At 42.1% G+C, this 18,913-nt stretch overlaps 1 protein-coding gene across 4 annotated transcripts in view; it reads left to right on the top strand.

The window, feature by feature from the left end:
• The window catches only part of rhot1a (ras homolog family member T1a), an 83,822-nt gene that overhangs the window by 28,644 nt on the left and 36,265 nt on the right, over positions 1-18,913 (top strand). For all 4 annotated transcript variants that reach the window (XM_080209338.1, XM_080209337.1, XM_080209335.1 and 1 more), the window contains exons 5-11: positions 1,163-1,216; positions 1,367-1,419; positions 1,661-1,769; positions 5,798-5,899; positions 6,653-6,751; positions 11,371-11,479; positions 18,477-18,597. In XM_080209338.1, the coding sequence (XP_080065464.1) occupies positions 1,163-1,216; positions 1,367-1,419; positions 1,661-1,769; positions 5,798-5,899; positions 6,653-6,751; positions 11,371-11,479; positions 18,477-18,597 (647 nt within the window). The remainder of the gene's footprint in view (positions 1-1,162; positions 1,217-1,366; positions 1,420-1,660; positions 1,770-5,797; positions 5,900-6,652; positions 6,752-11,370; positions 11,480-18,476; positions 18,598-18,913) is intronic.

Below are 18,913 nucleotides of genomic sequence, written 5' to 3'. Positions count from 1 at the left end.
TGATTGGGAATTGAAATTTTAATTATAGGGCAATGGACGCACGAAATGTGAGAGTTTGCTAAACAGAGCTAGAGCAACTGCAGTTCAAAGGCTGGCCTTGCTTAATGAAGAACGAGTTGGATGTATGAGAGCTCTCAACGGCGGGGGGGCTATCTCACAGAGCTCCTTGACCAAGACTAGATGTCCATGTTGTTTCCATAAGAATTTAAATTATTCTTATGGGTCTCAAATCAGAGAGATTTGAAAGCAGCAGGTAAACAAGGGAAAATCTTGAGTATCCATTTACTTTTCAGATCGAAGGACAGTGTTGGGAATTGTAGTTAATGTTGCAATATCTTTCTGAGACATCCCAGGTGTGTCTTGTTCTGTGGAGAAAGGTTGAAGGAAGCCTTTGTTTTGGGGTTATCTATATGGTTTTTCAGACAATAGGCAGCTTATGTCTGGACATTGAACACTTGGAAATCAGCAGTGAAAACTAAGGGCAGAATGGCTGCTAGAAATGATGGGTTCTTCTTCTGATTTTGGAGTCACAAGCTAGAAGACAGAGGTCTGTATTTCAGTCAATAAATGTGAGGTGTTGAAAAAAAACGACTTGATTGAATATTGGAGGAAGAACCCTAAATATCTTATTTCTTGAAGAATTGCAGGAACACGGAGGAAAATCAAAATGAATCCCTAGAAGCTGTATGGCACACCTTGGTTTAGCTCCAAAAGAAGTGATGGAACCGTCAAGATCCTGTAACATAGAGGAGAACCCCTGGGTGGAAATAAAATGGGACTGACCCACTGAGATCTTTAAGTGAAGGAATAAGTCTTTATGAAATGCAGTGCTAAGTTGTGCATTTGTGCAGTAAAAGCTTTGTTTAACATGTGAAACTTTGTGGCCTAACTCTTTCAGCTAATAAATGGAAGTTCAAATTTTTTTAAAAATTGTTGATGGTCTCCCTCAAAATCATAACAGCTGTTAGCGAGGGAAGTATGTCAATCACCTTAACAATCCAGACTCTGTTTACTCTTTGAGATGCATCAGTAAACTGTGTTGCTCTCAACTGTATCCTTCAATATCATGATCATGCTTTGTATCTTAAAACAGGCTGATTCATACTTTTTTAATGTAAACTAATTTAAGCCTACCTGATTTGTTTTCTGCTTTCTCTTGCAGGCTAATGTAATCTGTATAGTCTATGCAGTCAACAGCAGAAATTCCATTGAGAAGGTGGGTGTATTTCAAATGATAAATCTCAAATTCAGATTGGAAAAAATACCATTATACATGAATTTCATAGAGAACCAGTGTTGGATTTGCTTGGTTACTGGTCAAATTTGTACATGAGTTGCAACAAAATCAAATATTTGCCTATTGCAGGTAACAAGTCGATGGATTCCACTAATAAATGACAGAACTGATAAGGATAGCAGGTACTGTGAAGTTAAGTACAGTAATTTGTTTTGCAGGGCTGAAAAGTGGAATGATTAAAGATGGTTATTGCTATCTAACTTCTATGCAGCTTGCTGGCAACAATTATCTTGCTGTCTGTCTCCCATTTATTTTTAATGGAATTACTGTAAAAAATCAGCTTGGTTTTTATCAGCTGTTAATTAAATGTGTGGTTCAAAATAAATTAAGAACTAATTCCTGTAAATATATCCTTTATTCCAGAATGCCGCTAATACTAGTCGGAAACAAATCTGATCTTGTAGAACATAGTAGCATGGAAGCTATTCTTCCCATAATGAACCAGTACACTGAGATAGAGACCTGTGTTGAGGTAGGTCATGCCTTCAAAATTGCACTTGATTGATTTGCAATGTACTTAGAGAGGCATGTAAATTGTTTTAATATATCAGGTTGAGCAGCCAACCAAAACCCTGTTCAACTCAATTCTTTGCAAGTCTCTCTTTTTTATCCCCTGCCCTTCCCTTCCTTAATTGACAATGTTTCTAATTGTCACTGCAAGTAGGTACTGTTGTATATTAGAGAACTGATGCTAGGAAGCATGGAGGGTTAAAAATAATCCAGCTTTATTTACAAGGTGGTCTTCACTACATGAATGCTGCTTCACTCTGCACTAATGACTTGTGACATCATTTACAGCAAATACATGAATATATTAATAGTGTTTAATGTAATTATCAAAAATCAATATTAATACTTAACATTTCCTCTCCTTCAAATGGAACATCCCCAACAAATTCAAACAAGGGCAACATGAACAATCATCAGTAAGTTCGATGGTCTAGTGGTCATCGCTCTCAGAATGGTTGATGGCAAATCTCTGGCGTGATCTCCTTTGTATTGTTTGTAACCTCTGGCGTTTTTGTCTTTGCACGAATGACATCTGGTTGGTTTGGGTGTTGAAGTTAAAACTAGAGGTTGACTGTGTTTGGTTGCTAGGTGAGGTGTTGCTTTCTTCAGCAGTATTTGTTGGTGTCAGGAAAGTTCAGGTCACGGTTTTGTACAGTTGAATCCAGATTTTCAACAAGTTCCATTTCTGGCAGGTTCCGGTTCCCACCAAAGTTTGCCCATATGCTTTCTCCTGATGTCAACGTCATTGGTTTGAATGGTATAGGAGACAGGTGCAGTCTGCGCAAGAATCCGATTTCTCTCCTGTGGAGTAATTCTTAGCCAAAACCCCTTGTCCTTGGTGGAAGACGTAATGCTTTGCTTTCCTGCTGTTCCATCAGCACGTTGTTGTTGTATGATTTATTTCATTTTGGAGGTTTCAGCAATTCGAATGATGAAAGTAGTTGTCTCTTCGTTCGTAACACAGGAGGGTTTTGGCCATAGAATAAATGGTATTCCTAATACATCAGTAGGAATTGGCTTAGATGTTTAATGAGCGAACTTTGTTCCCTAGTTGCTGTCAAAGTATATTTCATGGTTTGGACAATACGTTCTGCTAGTCCATTCATTGCAGCATGGTACGATGCAGACTTAATATGTTGAATACCATTCTCTTTCAAGACACATCTGAATTCTTGGGAGACAAAATGACCTTTGTTTCCGCTTACCAATTGTACAGAGAATCCAAACATACCAAAGACTTCCAGCCTCTTGATGGTCTTTCCTGATGAAATAGATTTCACTGTAGCAATTTCTGGCCACTTCTGAATGAACATCAAGCATTACTAAGAACATATGTCCTTCTAAAATTCCTGCAAAATCTATATGCTCTAGTTTCAAAGCCTTTTGCCATTTCCTAGTTTGCAGTAATGCTAAAAATGGCAATTTTGTTACCTTCACAGATGAAGAACATGTTCCAGCTTTCTCTTCAATTTCTGCATTCAATTCTGCCCACCAGAAATAATTCCTGACTATTTCCTTCATGCATGCAATTCCACAATGGCCCTCGTATAACTTACCTAACACTCACCTTCTCAGTGGTGGCAGAATGATCACCCCGAACCCCCAAAGACATCATCTTGACTGTACTGACAACCCTAGTCTTCTAGAAGAGTAAGGTTTTGAGTCAGGTATTAGTTCTGAGGTCTACCCTCATAATATCACGCCTGTCTTTTCTGAGAATATTGGATCACTCAAAGTATACTTCTTCATATCCAGAAGTGACTGGTATACTACCTAACTTTCAAAATAGAAGATGCTTTCACTTGTGTAGTTTGACAACTACCTGGTAGTGGTAATGTTGGCAATCCATCCACATTACAATGTAATGTAAATTGTTGATACTTGGTGACATAATATGTGCAGACAATAGCAACGCCCATCTCTGCATTTTTCTTGCTGCCAGTGACGGAATTACCGTGTGTGATCCAAAAATGTTAGTTAATGGATGATGGTTCATCAACTGTATGAACTTTCTTCTAAACAGGAATTGATGGAATTTCTTTACTCCAAAGGTAATGTCATATGTTCCCCCTTTTTTGCGTAATTACTTCCAGTGGTCAAGATGCAAAAGCAATAGGCCTTTCTTTACCTGACGGTATGATGTGGTACCTCCAGCACCATAACGGGATGACCCACACACTAACTGCAGGGGCAGGGGAGGATCAAAATGCATAATTCTTCAGATTTGAGCAACACTTTTTTGGCTTACATGAAAGCATTATTGTGTTGATCCGACCACTTCCACTTTGTGTTGTGGCAATTGATTAATTGCAATGGTTTTAAAATGGTTGCCAAATTTGAAACAAATCTTCCATAAAAGTTCAACAATCCTGTCGAGTGAATCAAATTGGTTAAAGACTAGTATGATGCTGTGGACCCCCAAAGGAGGCCAAGAAAGATCATCCACACGGCATTTCGAGGTGAAGATTGTGAATGATTCAGCCATATCTTTTGCACAGATAAAAGATCTACCAAAACTGTCATGGATAGCTGAATTTGCAACGGGTGGGTTGGTGAAAATGAGATCAAGTATGTTTACACTCTCGTTTCCCTCGTCACTTGCCCCAGATCCAGTTTAGCAGATATGTCCTTTAAGACTGAACCAACTGAGCTTGTACTGGTGCTACCAAGCCATCTTGGTGCATATTGAAGTCCCATATCCAGAGTACAGTCTGCATCCTTCGGTGCTTCCTCCAAGTGGGCTCAATGTGAAGGCGTGCTAATTCATCAGCAAGGGAGTGTGGCATTTGGTAATCAACAGAAGGCTTCCTTGCCTGTGTTTGACCTGATGTCAGAAAACCTCACGGAGTCTGGAGTCAATGCTGAGGGCTCCCAGGGCAACTCCCTCACAACTGTATGTACCACTCTGTTGCAGTCTTTGCTGGGTCTGTCCTTCCGTTGGAAAGGACCTAACCAGGATTGGTGATAGTGGTGTCTGGGACATTATCTGTAAGGTATGGCTCTGTGAGTATGGCTGTGTCAGGCTGCTGCTTGAATCGTCTGTGAGACAGCTCTCCCCATTTTGGCACAAGCCCCCAGATGTTAGGAAGGAGGACTTTGCTCTATCAACGGTTTCCATTGTCATTTCCCGCACCAAGGTTAATGCCATGTGTTCTGTCCGGTTTAATTCCTTTTTAAACTAAATTTCAACAGCTGAATTGAATGTATTTTTAAATCAAGTTTGAACGCAGAATTTAAATATTTGATTCACTTGTGTATTTTGGAGTGTGTTGTTCATATCTGTTTGTGTTGGTGAAAGCTGAGGGCAATACTTAACTTGAGACAAAGTGTCGTCTTGCTCTTTAGCTTGTATCACTGGAGTTATGGAAAATCTCATATCCAGATTGTACTATGCAAAAGATGGAAGTTTTTAATCCTCTTATTTATCCACTTAGATGGTACTTGGTACAAGGTGCTTTTGACCATGTGACTTGTTAGTATGAGGCCTTACTGAAAGTAATGTCTTACGGTAGTTAGTCTTCACCACATAGACTGCAGTGTTCAAGAAGGTGGCCTATCACCAGGTTCTCAAAGGCCATTAAAAATGTTCAGTAAATGCCTTCCTTGTCAGCAACATTCAGAAATCCCAACAATTAAAAATAACTGATCGTTCATGTCTCATACTCACTTAACCCTTGTCCAGCTTGTTTAAATTGTCATTTTAACTTTATGTAAGCTTTAAATGTGTTTTGGGCAACAATCATGACTTGTTGCCATAAGTAAGCAGTTGAACAGTATCAATAGTCTGGCTTTAAAAAAAAATCAGTTTGTTAGAACTGCATCTGATGCAATCAAATGTTATTGAAATCTTCCAGAAAAAAGAGTCATTTTTGCCTGCCTCGTCAAGAATTATTTGTAAAGATGTCCTAATAGTTGAGCCAAGCATTCTGCTGTGGCTATTTAATTTTTTTGAACTGTTCGAAATATGAATATTAGTGTTTATTTTTCTAGTGTTCTGCAAAAAACTTGAAGAATATCTCAGAACTATTTTACTATGCACAGAAAGCTGTTCTGCACCCAACAGGTCCGCTGTACTGCCCAGAAGAGAAAGAGGTAAAGGCCCTGAATGAATGTCTGTGCTACTACCTTAACCGTTTCGCACGCTGTCTCTGTTTGTGTTGTCTTGAGCATACATAATTACCTGAGCAATTTTGTGCAGGTCGTTTGTTCTCTGGTGTCTGTTAAGGCCACTCTTGAGTCATCTGTTTAATGGGTGCACAAAAGCAGCTAAAGTATAATGGTGACTATCTTTTAAAAGGATTTCATTGATTGTTGAAAACATTTTTCCCCCAATGTGTTAAGTTGCTGTATAAATGTGTGTTTTTCTTTAAACTTTCCTGGTCTTTTTTGACCTAATCTTAACTTGCACTTTCTGGCCTGAAAGAGATTGAGGAGTTGTGAAAGAAGACTCGGGGGAATAAATTTGGAGCCCAGCACTCTGACAAGTCTTGCTAGAGCCCTGACATTGTGCTACTCACAGTAAGAAGTCTCACAACACCAGGTTAGAGTCCAACCAGTTTATTTGATAGTAAATCCACAAGCTTTTGGGGTTTGTCCCTTCGTCAGGTGACTCAAATAAACTGGCTGGACTCTAACCTGGTGTTGTGAGACTTCTTGCTGTGTTTACCCCAGTCCAACGCCGGCATCTCCACATTGTGCTACTCAGTCTACTTCCACAAATGGCCTCAATCTTGAGTAATTTTGTCATGGCTGTTTGTACGTTTTTGTTTTCCTTTTTAATTTGAGAGATTAAGTAGAAAAGACTGCAACCTGTAGAACCTAACTTACTTGTTCGTATACTTACAGATGAAACCTGCCTGTGTCAAAGCCCTAACTCGCATTTTTAAGATATCAGACCAGGATAATGATGGGATTCTCAATGATGCAGAACTCAACTTTTTCCAGGTAGAAACAGAGTCTTGCACATACCTCAAAGTAACCATGCTTTCTGTTTGAAAAATATTTAAGAACATAAGAACATAAGAAATAGGAGCAGGAGTAGGCCATCTAGCCCTTCGAGCCTGCCCCGCCATTCAACAAGATCATGGCTGATCTGTCGTGGCTCAGTTCCACTTTCCCGCCCTCTCCCCATACCCCTTAATCCCCTCTCTTATCAAGAACCCATCAACCCGCTTCTTAAAAATATTTAGCGAGGCAGCCTCCACCACTTCAACGGGCAGAGAATTCCAGAGATTCACCACCCTTTGAGTGAAGAAGTTCCTCCTCAACTCCGTTCTAAACCGCCCCCCCTTTATCTTGAGGCTGTGCCCCCTAGTCCTACTGTCTTTTTTGAGCGGGAAGAGTCTCTCCACCTCTATCCTATCCATCCCATTCATCATCTTATACGTCTCAATGAGATCTCCCCTCATTCTTCTAAACTCTAACGAGTACAAGCCTAGTTTATTCAGCCTCTCCTCATAGCTCAATCCCCTCAACTCCGGTATCAGCCTAGTAAACCTCCTCTGCACTCCCTCCAGGGCCAAAATATCCTTGCGCAGGTGCGGCGCCCAAAACTGCACACAGTACTCCAGCTGCGGCCTCACCAATGCCCTATACAGCTGCAGCAAGACCTCCCTACTTTTATATTCAATCCCCCTCGCTATGAAGGCCAGCATCCCATTCGCCTTCCTGACCACCTGCTGCACCTGCAAGCTGGGTTTTTGCGACTCATGCACAAGGACCCCGAGGTCCCTCTGCACCGTCGCCTGCTGCAGTTTTTCGCCACGTAAGTAATAGTCCTTCCTACCATTCTTCCTACCAAAGTGGACCACCTCACACTTGCCAACATTAAATTCCATTTGCCATTTCCTGGCCCATTCGCCCAGCCTATCTAGATCCTTCTGCAGACTCTCCACACCCTCCGCACAATTTGCCTTTCCCCCAATCTTGGTGTCATCAGCAAATTTCAACACCCTGCACTCGGTTCCCTCCTCCAGATCATCTATATAAATGGTAAAAAGCTGAGGCCCCAGCACCGACCCCTGGGGCACCCCACTAGTCACCAACCGCCAATCCGAATAGCACCCATTGACCCCCACTCTCTGCCTCCTATTTGACAACCAATCCTCTATCCACGCTAACACCCTACCCCCAACTCCATGTCCCCTGACCTTCTGCAATAACCTCTTGTGAGGTACCTTGTCAAACGCCTTCTGAAAATCCAGAAAGACCACATCCACCGGCTCTCCTCTATCCACTGCCCTAGACATATCCTCATAGAACTCCAGTAAATTTGTCAGACACGACTTCCCTTTAATGAAACCGTGTTGCGTCTGCCCTATCAAGCAATTCCCTTCAAGAATAGCCAAAAATATAAATTAATTAAAGGAAGGTCTTGGCTGACTAACTGGGTTTAATTTTTTGAGGAATTAAGAAGGGTAGGTAGCACATTTGATATAGTCTACGTGGATTCTAGCAAGGGTTTTGATGAGGACCCATGTTTAAATTGGTCAGGAAGTTAAAAGCTGAAGGGATTCAAAAGAAAGTGGAAACCTGGATCCAAAATTGGCTCAGTGGCAAGAAGCAAAGAGCTGTGATCAACAGGTTTTTTTGTGACTAAAAGGCTGTTTCTTGTGGGTTCCTCAGGGCTGGGTCCCTTTCTGCACATGGTATATATTATCACTAATGAGGAGAAGTGAAATGACTCCCTATTCTACTATTTCAGGTCTGACCCATAGAACCACAACATTACAGCACAGAAACGAGCCTTTTGGCCCTTCTTGTCTGTGCCAAACTATTTTTCTGCTTAGTCCCACTGACCTGCACCTGGACCATATCCCCCCACGCCCTCTCATCCATGTACCTGTCCAAGTTTTTGTTAAATGTTAAAAGTGAGCCCGCATTTACCATCTGGCAGCTCATTCCACACTCCCATCACTCTCTGTGTGAAGAAGAGTTCCCTAATATTCCCTTTAAACGTTTCTTCTTTCACCCTTAACCCATGTCCTCTGGTTTTTTTCTCCCCTAGGCTCAGTGGAAAAAGCCTGCTTGCATTCACTCTATCTATACCTATCATAATTTTATACACCTTTTATCAAATCTCCCCTCGTTCTTCTACACCCCAGGGAATAAAGTCCTAACCTATTCAACCTTTCTCTGTAACTCAGTTTCTCAAGTCCTGGCAACACCCTTGTAAATCTTCTCTGCACTCTTAATATCCTTCCTGTAATTAGGTGACCAAAACTGCACATAATACTCTAAGTGCGGCCTCACCAATGTCTTATACAACCTCACGATAATATTCCAACTCTTATACTCAATACTTTGATTTATAAAGGCCGATGTACCAAAAGGACACATTATGACCCTATCTACCTGTGACGCCACTTTTAGAAAATTATGTATCTGTATTCCCAGATTCCTCTGTTCTACTGCACTCTTCAGTCCTACCATTTACCTTGTATGTTCTACCTTGGTTTGTCCTTCCAAAGTGTAATACCTCACACTTATCTGCATTAAACTCCATCTGCCATTTTTCTAGCTGGTCCAAATCCTTCTGCAAGCTTTGAAAACCTTCCTCACTGTCCACTACACCGCCAATCTTTGTATCATCAGCAGATTTGCTCATCCAATTTACCACATTATCATCCAGATCATTGATATGGATGACAAACAACAATGGACCCAGCATGTGGCCACAGGTAGATTACTACATTCAGGGTCCTGCTTTTTAACTTCCTACCAAGCTTTCTATACTCACCCGACTGTATTTTTTTCATGAATTTAAAAGGATGAAGGTATTGTCTGTGCTTAACCATTTACATGCTGATTTCAAAGAAAGCAGTCTGGCAGATCACCTCAACCCAAAGAGAGACCAAAAGAGAAAATGCTGGAAAATCTCAAGTCTGACACCATCCGTAAGGAGCTGACGTTTCAAATCCAGATTACCCTTTATCAAAGCTGGATGTCAGACGACCTTGAGTTTAAGACAAAGGTTTTTTTTTATTGAGCTAAAACACATCCAGATAATGACATAATATTTAAAGATAAATCTACATCCTGATCTTCACAACACATTCACACAGACATACACAATTACAAGTTACCCATTAGGAAGTTACTTTCTGGCCAAATTAAAGCTCAGTGCTGCAAGGTCAAACCAAACAGAGAGAGTTCACTATTCTTTGCTGTTATCTGTGGAATTTTTCCATGTGGTTTTAAAAATTCAGTTTAGTTGTAGGCAACTTAAACTAGTTTCCGGGGATGAATCTCCTTTTTAAAATCTAATCAGTCTTTTTCAAAGCCAATGATTTTTGCTTCTGGTCCTTTTGTTTGAACATTTTCTATCTCTAGAAATTTCCAATAGAGACAATGGAAGGAGGCTCTTGAACTTGAGAGAAAGTTTGTTACTGCTGCACTGGCAATTTTCTCTCAGATTCCCGCTTAACAGCTGGCATTTTGTGACGAAACACATTCAGAAATGGTCATTATAGTCAAATGTACCCCCTCTCCATTGTGATTTCAATAGCAGTTAAGTAGCTCACATCCAGACAGACCATTGTTTATGGCCTAAGTGCTCAGTGTTTTTAAGCTTCAGCCATTAATTCCTGACTGATCTGTCTTCCATCTTGATGCCACCTTCTATATCCTTGTACATTTTCTGTCTCTGTTTGAGAAGAGAGATGAAAATTCAGGGGTTTAGTACAGTGTCAGTGAATCTTTTGAAGTAGTTCTTGTCTTCAGTGGTATTGAAATTCTTATTGTGTCTTTATTGGAACCTTCCAGAAGCTGGTCAACTTTTAACACCAGATACCAGGTGACACGTGGCAGCCATCTTTAGCTAGTGTCACTGCTTGCTTTTTAAGAAGTAGTTTATTTGATCAGTTGATGAAGTTAAAGATTAATATCACAATGCACAAGTAATGTCATTGTGGAAATGAGAATTATTTACACTTGCACATTGGGGGTATGTTAAAATGGTATGTAAATTGATTGTATGGTTGATGGTGAGGAAGAAAATTGTAGACTGCAGGAAGATTCAATGGACTGGTCAAGGTTGGCCAAGTGACTAACTCATCATAATTCATGGATTAAAGAGTGTAATAGGAAGACAGCACGTGGCTCTGAACTGCTAGAAGAGAGCAGCACTTGAACTTTTATTTTATACACCTCAGTGCCTTCAGTTTGAGACTGTATGTGCATATATTGAAATCTGTGTTGGTGCGCTGTCAGTCACTAACATGAGTCATCCTGTCATCATTCTTTTAACATTGGAGAGCTCAAAATGCAGAATCCTGACTGTTTCACAGACCTAGTAAACAACATGATGCATTAGCTCTTCCCTTGCAATGTTCACTTGGAAGTTGCTGTTTTCTTGTCATTGAAGTTGGTCCTAATTGAAGAAAAAGTAAGTTAGTAGGAAGGTAACTAAGAATAGTGGATGGAGGTCATGGGTCTTCATTTGAATGGTAATACATTGGGCATTGTGAATTTGTCCTTCCAACTCTCTGCTGCTAATCATGACCCAACTGTTCTAGTTGGTGACTTGTTCCAGTGTGTAAACTTTGTGACTTTATTTCATATAGAGAACCTGTTTTAACACCCCATTGGCACCTCAAGCTCTGGAAGATGTGAAGAATGTAGTACGAAAGAACATGAGTGATGGTGTCGCTGATAACGGGCTGACATTGAAAGGTGAACTTTTATATTTGTAAAATGTTCAGTTGTTCTTGGGAAGTTATTGTGCCCCCCACGTCCCCCCACCCCGCTCCCCAACTCCACAAGTAAAAGGCTAATGTGTTGCCCAAGTCTAATATTGCCTTTACAACAGTGTGTCTTCTAATCCTGTGGCAGGTATAGCTCTGTGTCAAAAATGCAACACCACAATGTTTTACTTATGGAAGGTTAAAAACTCTGCATTTTACCAAGCAGGGAAATGTGAAAAGGGCTGTAATTATGTTTGCGGTTGCAATGCTTTGGGATTTGGATGACTGGCCACTTGATTTTCACTCCAACGTTTTGTGTCTGGCTAAACAATCACAGTAAGAAGTCTCACGACACTAGGTTCAAGTCCCAACAGGTTTATTTGGTAGTAAACACCACTGGCTTTCAGAGCGCTTTTCCTTCGTCAGGTGAGTGGGGAGTTCTGATCACAAACAGGGCATATAAAGGCACACACAGTTTACAGAATACTGATTAGAATGCAAGCCTTTACAGCTAATCAAGTCTTAAAGGTGCAGACAATATGAGTGGAGATAGCATTAAGCATACATTAAAAAGATGTGTATTGTCTCCAGACAGGACAGTGAGATATTGCAAGCCCAGGCAAGTCATGGGGGTTACAGGTAGTGTGACATGAACCCAAGATCCCGGTTGAGGTCGTCCTCATGTGTGCGGAACTTGGCTATCAGTTTCTGCTCAGTGACTCTGCGCCGTCGTATGTCGTGAAGGCCGCCTTGGAGAATGTTTACCTTTACCCGAAGATCAGAGGCTGAATGCCCGTGACCGCTGAAGTGTTCGCCAATAGGAAGGGAACAGTCTTGCCTGATTGTCAAGTGGTATTCATTCATCTGTTGAAAAATACACATTTTTAATCTATGCCTAATGCTATCTCCACTCACATTTTCTGCATCTTTAAGACTTCTTTAGCTGTAAAGACTCATATTCTAATCAGTATTCTGTAAACTGTGTGTGCCTTTATATGCCCTGTTTATGATCAGAACTTGCCACTCACCTGACGAAGGAGCAGCACTCTGAAAGCTAGTGGTGTTTACTACCAAATAAACCTGTTGGACTTTAACCTGGTGTTGTGAGACTTCTTACTGTGTTTACCCCAGTCCAACGCCGGCATCTCCACATCATGACTACCATTGACACCGCAAACTGCTGGCTCCAAGTGGAGAGGATCTCCAAGAAGATTGTGCATGTCAACACAGACATCAAGTTTTTACGAAGATGCAAGAAAGCAGACGAGATACCAAAAGGACTACAGATCACGAACCCAGTCAGGTCAACCTATGACACAGACTACGCTGAGAGACTTTGCCGTCTCACTTCTCTCGCACTCCTCAACCGCCTCATACGTCAGGTCTACAGCAAACGCCTCATCCTGAAACCAATGTAGAATTTATATTCTTGCGCTCAGGATGCAGACTAGCTGCAAAAATCTGCCAAGCAGATGAGACAAAGAAACTACACCAACTACGTGCACACCAAGAACAGGAAACTTGAGAAACTCGGCATCAGCAGCAACCAAGCCTCCCCCGGCACCACAGTAGAAAGCAGTACCACTGCAGGGAAATTTATTGTCAACTCGCCGGACTACACACTTCAACCAGATGAAGTCAAAGCTCTCAGCTGAGGGCTCAATTTCTGCCCCACCACCAAAATGGACCCCATCAGTCTCACAGCAGACACAGAGGAATTCATCAGGCGAATGAAGCTGTGGGAGTTCTTCCACAAACCCCAAGAGGCCAACAGCGAACACAATGAGACAGCCAATGAACTGGAACAGCTGACAGAGAGATCTGCAGTGCAGCAACCAAAGAGGAAAGAGTCCAATTGGACTCCTCCAGAAGGCTGCTGCCTTCGACTTGACATGTATGCCCAAGCCATCAGAAGGTGCATCAACACCAGATCCATCAATTGCACTCACGACAACCCCGAACATCACCCAAGCACAACGCAACGCCATCCACGCTCTCAAGACCAACCGCAACATTGTCATCAAACCAGCAAAGGAGGGGACATTGTCATACTGAACAGAACGGATTACTGCAAAGAAATGTTCTGACAACTGAACAATGAGGAACACTATAGACAATTACCTGCAGATCCAACCAAAGAACACACCTGCCAACTCAACACTCTGATCAAGATCTTTGATCCGGACCTACAGAGCATCCTCCGTGCTCTCATCCCACGTACTCCCCGAGTTGGAGATCTCTACTGCTTCCCAAAGATGCGCAAGGCAAACACACGTGGCCATCCCATCATATCAGGCAATGGGACCCTGTGCGAGAATCTCTCCGGTTAGGTCGAGGGCATCCTGAAACCCATTGTACAAAGAACCCCCAGCTTTTGTCGCGACACTATGGACTTCCTACAGAAACTTAGCACACGTGGAGCAGTTGAACCAGGAGCATTCCTCATCACAATGGATGTGCTTAGACACCAGCATGATGGCATTGCTGCAACCGCCTCAATACTCAACGCTGACAACTGCTAGTTTCCAGATGCAATTTCACAACTCATCTGCTTCATCCTGGACCACAATGTCTTCACTTCAACCAGTTCTTCATTCAGACACACGGAACAGCCATGGGGACCAAATGCGCACGTCAATATGCCAACATCTTTATGCACAAGCTCAAACAAGACTTCTTCACCACACAGGACCTTCAGCCGATGCTGTACACTAGATATGCTGATGATTTTTTCTTCCTTTGGACTCATGCTGAACAATCACTGAAACAACTATATGATGACATCAACAAGTTCCATCTCACCACAGACTATTCTCTGGAATTGGTGGCATTCTTGGACGCGCGCATCCCCATCAAGGACAATCACCTCAGCACCTCACTGTACCGCAAGCCCACAGATAACCTCACAATGCTCCACTTCTCCAGCTTCCACCCTAAATACATTAAAGAAGCCATCCCCTGTGGACAAGCCCTCCATATACACAGGACTTGCTCAGATGAGGAGGATCATGACAGACACCTCCAGACGCTGAAAGATGCCCTCATAAGAACAGGATATGGCGCTCGACTCATCGAACGACAGTTCCGAGGCGCCACAGCCAAAAACCGCACTGACCTTCTCAGAAGACAAACACGGGACACGGTGGACAGAGTACCCTTTGTCATCCAGTACTTCCCCAGAGTGGAGAAGCTACAACATCAGCTCCGGAGCCTTCAACATGTTATTGATGAAGACAAACATCTCGCCAAGCCCATCTCCACATCCCCACTTCTTGCCTTCAAACAACTGCACAACCTCAAATAGACCATTGTTTGCAGCAAACTATCCAGCCTTCAGGAGAACAGTGACCACAACACCACACAACCCTGCTACGGCAACCTCTGCAAGACATGCCGGATCGTTGACATGGATGCTATCGTCTCATGTGAGAACACCATCCACCAGGTACACGGTATGTACTCCTGCAACTCGGCCAACGTTGTCGACCTGACAGGAAAGGATGTCCTGAGGCATGATACATTGGTGAGACCATGCAGACACTATGACAACGGATGAATGAACACCGCTCGACAATCACCAGGCAAGACTGTTCCTTTCCTGTTGGCAAACGCTTCAGCGGTCACAGGCAGTCAGCCTCTGATCTTCGGGTAAACGTTCTCCAAAGTAGCCTTCACGACATACGACAAAGTAGAGTTGCTGAGCAGACTGATAGCCAAGTTCCGCACACAAGAGGACAGCCTCAACCAGGATCTTGAGTTCATGTCACACTATCCCATGACTTACCTGGGCTTGCAACATCTCACTTACTGTCCTGTATGGAGACAATACACATCTTTTTAATTTATGCTTAATGCTACCTACACTCACATTGTCTGCACTTTTCAGACTTGATTAGCTGTAAAGACTCGCATTCTAATCAGTATTCCGTAAACTGTGTGTGCCTTTATGTGCCCTGTTTGTGATCAGAACTCCCCACTCACCTGACAAAGGAGCAGCACTCCGAAAGCTAGTGGCATTTACTACCAAATAAACCTGTTGTACTTTAAGCTGATGTTGTGAGATTTCTTACTGTGTTTACCCCAGTCCAACGCCGGCATCTCCACATCATAAATAATCAACCATTTCTTCCAAAGCTGTGGGTAAATTGCCTTTCAGCACGAGCTTTTACTGGCATAGCCACAAGAGGGAGTGCTTCAATGTGGAGACTTTTGCCTCCCCTTGCCACAAGAGGGGAGTGTGTTCATGAATATGTATTTGTAAATTATCTCCAGAAATACGTGTACTAACTTGATATTAGAATTCATGTTTGACTGACAGCATTTTGTTTATTTCAGTTTTAAATTGTATTCAATATGAGACCTACTCTCTTTTCCTTTCTCCTGTTCTTCCTCAGTTGACAGTACCTGCAACTGCTAGGGCAATAGACTAACCTGCTCCCAGGCTTCAGTGTATGTGGTCACAAGAATTGTTACAGCACAGAGGAGGCCATTCAGCCCATCACACCAACACTGGCTCTCCAAATTTGTGTTTTTTTAAAAAAATTCATTCGTGGGACATGGGTGTCGCTGGCTGGCCAGCATTTATTGCCCATCACTACTTGCCCTTGGAGGACAGTTGAGAGTCAACTGCTGTGGCTGTGGAGTCACGTAAGCCAGGCGGGTGAGGATGGCAGATTTCCAAAGATGTGTGGGTTAGGTTGATTGGCCATGCTAAATTGACCGTAGATGCATAGGTTAGAGGATTAGTGAGTAGAATATGTACGGATATGGGGATAGGGCCTGGGTGGGATTGTGGTCGGTGCAGACTCAGTGGGCCAAATGGTCTCTTCCTGTACTGTAAGGTTTCTCTGATGATTTTCTATGTTTCCTTCCCAAAAGGACATTAATGAACCAGATGGGTTTTTCCTGCCATTGGCAATAGTTCATGGTCATCAGTAGACTCTTAATCTGCTGTGGCGGGATTTGAACTTGTGTCCCCAGAACATTAGTGGAGTTTCTGGATAAATAGTCTAGTGATAGTGCCACTCAGCCTCCCCTGGTGCTATTCCCCCACCCTCACCCTCATCTTTTCTAGGTAACTGTCTAATTTCCTTTTGAATGTCTTGATTGAGCCGGCCTCCACCCCACACCCTGGCTTGCCTTTCAGATTTTTGCCACTATCTAAATGAAAAGGTTTTCCCTATGTCACCTTTGCTGCTTTTGCATTCTTGATGCTTTCATGAGTGAGAACAGTTTCTTTCTAGCTACTCTAATTAGGCTGCATATGATTCTGGACACCTTTATCGTATCTCTGCTTGGCCACCTTTTCTCCGAGGAAATCAGTCCTACCTCTCTATCTTCTTAATTGAAGTTACTCATCCCTGGATCTACTCTCGTGATTTTTATTCTGCAATCTCTTTGCAATGCCTTTGCATTTTTCCTAAAGTGCTGTGCTAAGAACAGGATATTATATGCTAGCTGAGGCCAAGCTAGTGTCTTGTACAAGTTCAACGTAATATCCTTGTTCTTGTACTCTTGTAATGTTTTCTATCTCCCTGTGTGTTTGGTGCCTCATTTACAGCAGCAACTCATGTAGTTTATATTGTGCGTGTCTATTTTAGATGTTGTAACTGTCTAGGTTGGGGTTCCGAACTGTGGTTTGTTGCATTTCTAATGGACTTTGGGAAAAACCAAAGGACACCCTGTGGCTGAAGATCGAGTTCACAATTGCCAATTGAGTGATCCTTGCTAAGTTTTCTGCTAACTCCCTTTAATGGTTGGGTTTCATAAGAGAAAATGTGTAAAATAAGCACGGTATGGCATTAATAATAACCATTCACAGGAACCCTTAAGATTGAGCGGATCCTATGCATCTTCCATGGTGCTCACCTCCTGATTAACTGGAGGTCTCTTCCTCTTTGATTATTGTTGGTTGACAAGAACAAAATTACTTGAATTATTGAACTCAGAATGCAGCGATTGAATGTAATCCTTACTTTGAATGTTTACGTAGGAAGTACCACCCAAAAGAATACATATCAGTATCTTAACTCAGTATTGGAACAAGGTGGCCAGGCCGAATCACGTATTCTGAAGCAATTCATTTTTAAATCGTGTTCTCCAATGAACTGAGCAATAAGGAAAACATGACTGTGGCATGTGTCATAACTTGAGCTGTTACATCCAAGGCTGGGACCACAAGTTGAGACTACAATCAAATGATTGTTAATTATAACCTGTTTATGATTCTTTTAATGTTTCTATTATCCTTCATATTTTACCATTTTCTGCTCTCCCCTACTCCTTGCATGCATCATGATTCCTCGATGGGCAACTGTTTCTTTGTACTCTTGACACAATAGAAATTCTTCATTTATGAGTCCAGTTACTGCATGGATATGCTGTTCAGTGATGGGAGGGTATCACTAATCTACAAACATAATTTTCATTAGGTTCATCAAAGGCCTATGGTTAGCAGTGGAAACTAAGAATTTTTTTCTCTCCTTGACCCAGGGACTAAAGCCAAAGCTTATAAACATTTATGCCACTCAAATTAGAATGAATTGATGTGAAGTGCAGTGACTTATGAAGGCAAATATGGTGATCACTTTACAATTTCTATTCCATCGTTGTATTCAATGAGACAGAGTTAATCTGTTGATGGTGATGTTGCTGAAGAGTCAAATATTGGCCAAGGCACTGGGAGAATCCTATGCTTCAAATAGTGCCATGGACTATAGAGTAATCAGAGTCAGCTTAAAGTCTCTTCCAAAGATTGACACCTTCAACAATGCAGCACTCGGTGTCAGTGCTGCACTGAAATATCAGCGGAGATAATGCACAAGATCAGCGGTATCACTAAAACTCATTACCAGATAAGATTGGTTTGCTGTTGGAGGTGAATTGCTGGAAGTTCCATTTCCAGATCCATTTGCTGTAAATAGATGATTTTAGGTTCTTGAGAACGGGGTAATTTCTCAGATGTTGATTGTTCTGCTCTGTTGCAGGTTTTTTATTTTTGCATACCTTATTTATTCAAAGAGGGAGACATGAAACGACGTGGACAGTTTTGCGTCGGTTTGGATATGATGATGACCTGGAGCTGACACATGAATATCTTTTCCCGATGTAGGTATTGGACATGAGTATTCCTCTGTGGCACTTCAGAATAGTGATTTTTAAATGTTGCATATTTATGTGAGGCCTGGGGAGAGCAGAGTGCTGCGAAGTAAAAGATAAATCTAGTGCTAAGTTCATTTTTTATTATTAGTGTCACAAGTAGGTTGACATTAACACCCCAATGAAGTTAGTGTGAAAACCCCTCTAGGTGCCTGTTCGGGTAAACTGAGAGAGACATTAGCACGGTAGTGCACCTAACCAGCGTGTCTTTTGGACTGAGGGAGGAAACTAGAGCACTCAGAAGAAAACTACGCAGACACGGAGA

This window comes from Carcharhinus amblyrhynchos, chromosome 21, assembly GCF_965287045.1.
Source record: "Carcharhinus amblyrhynchos chromosome 21, sCarAmb.v2.hapA, whole genome shotgun sequence".
Classification (NCBI taxonomy): Eukaryota; Metazoa; Chordata; class Chondrichthyes; order Carcharhiniformes; family Carcharhinidae; genus Carcharhinus; species Carcharhinus amblyrhynchos.
Note: the sequence above shows the minus strand (reverse complement) of the source record. Positions and strands in the feature narration are given on the sequence as shown.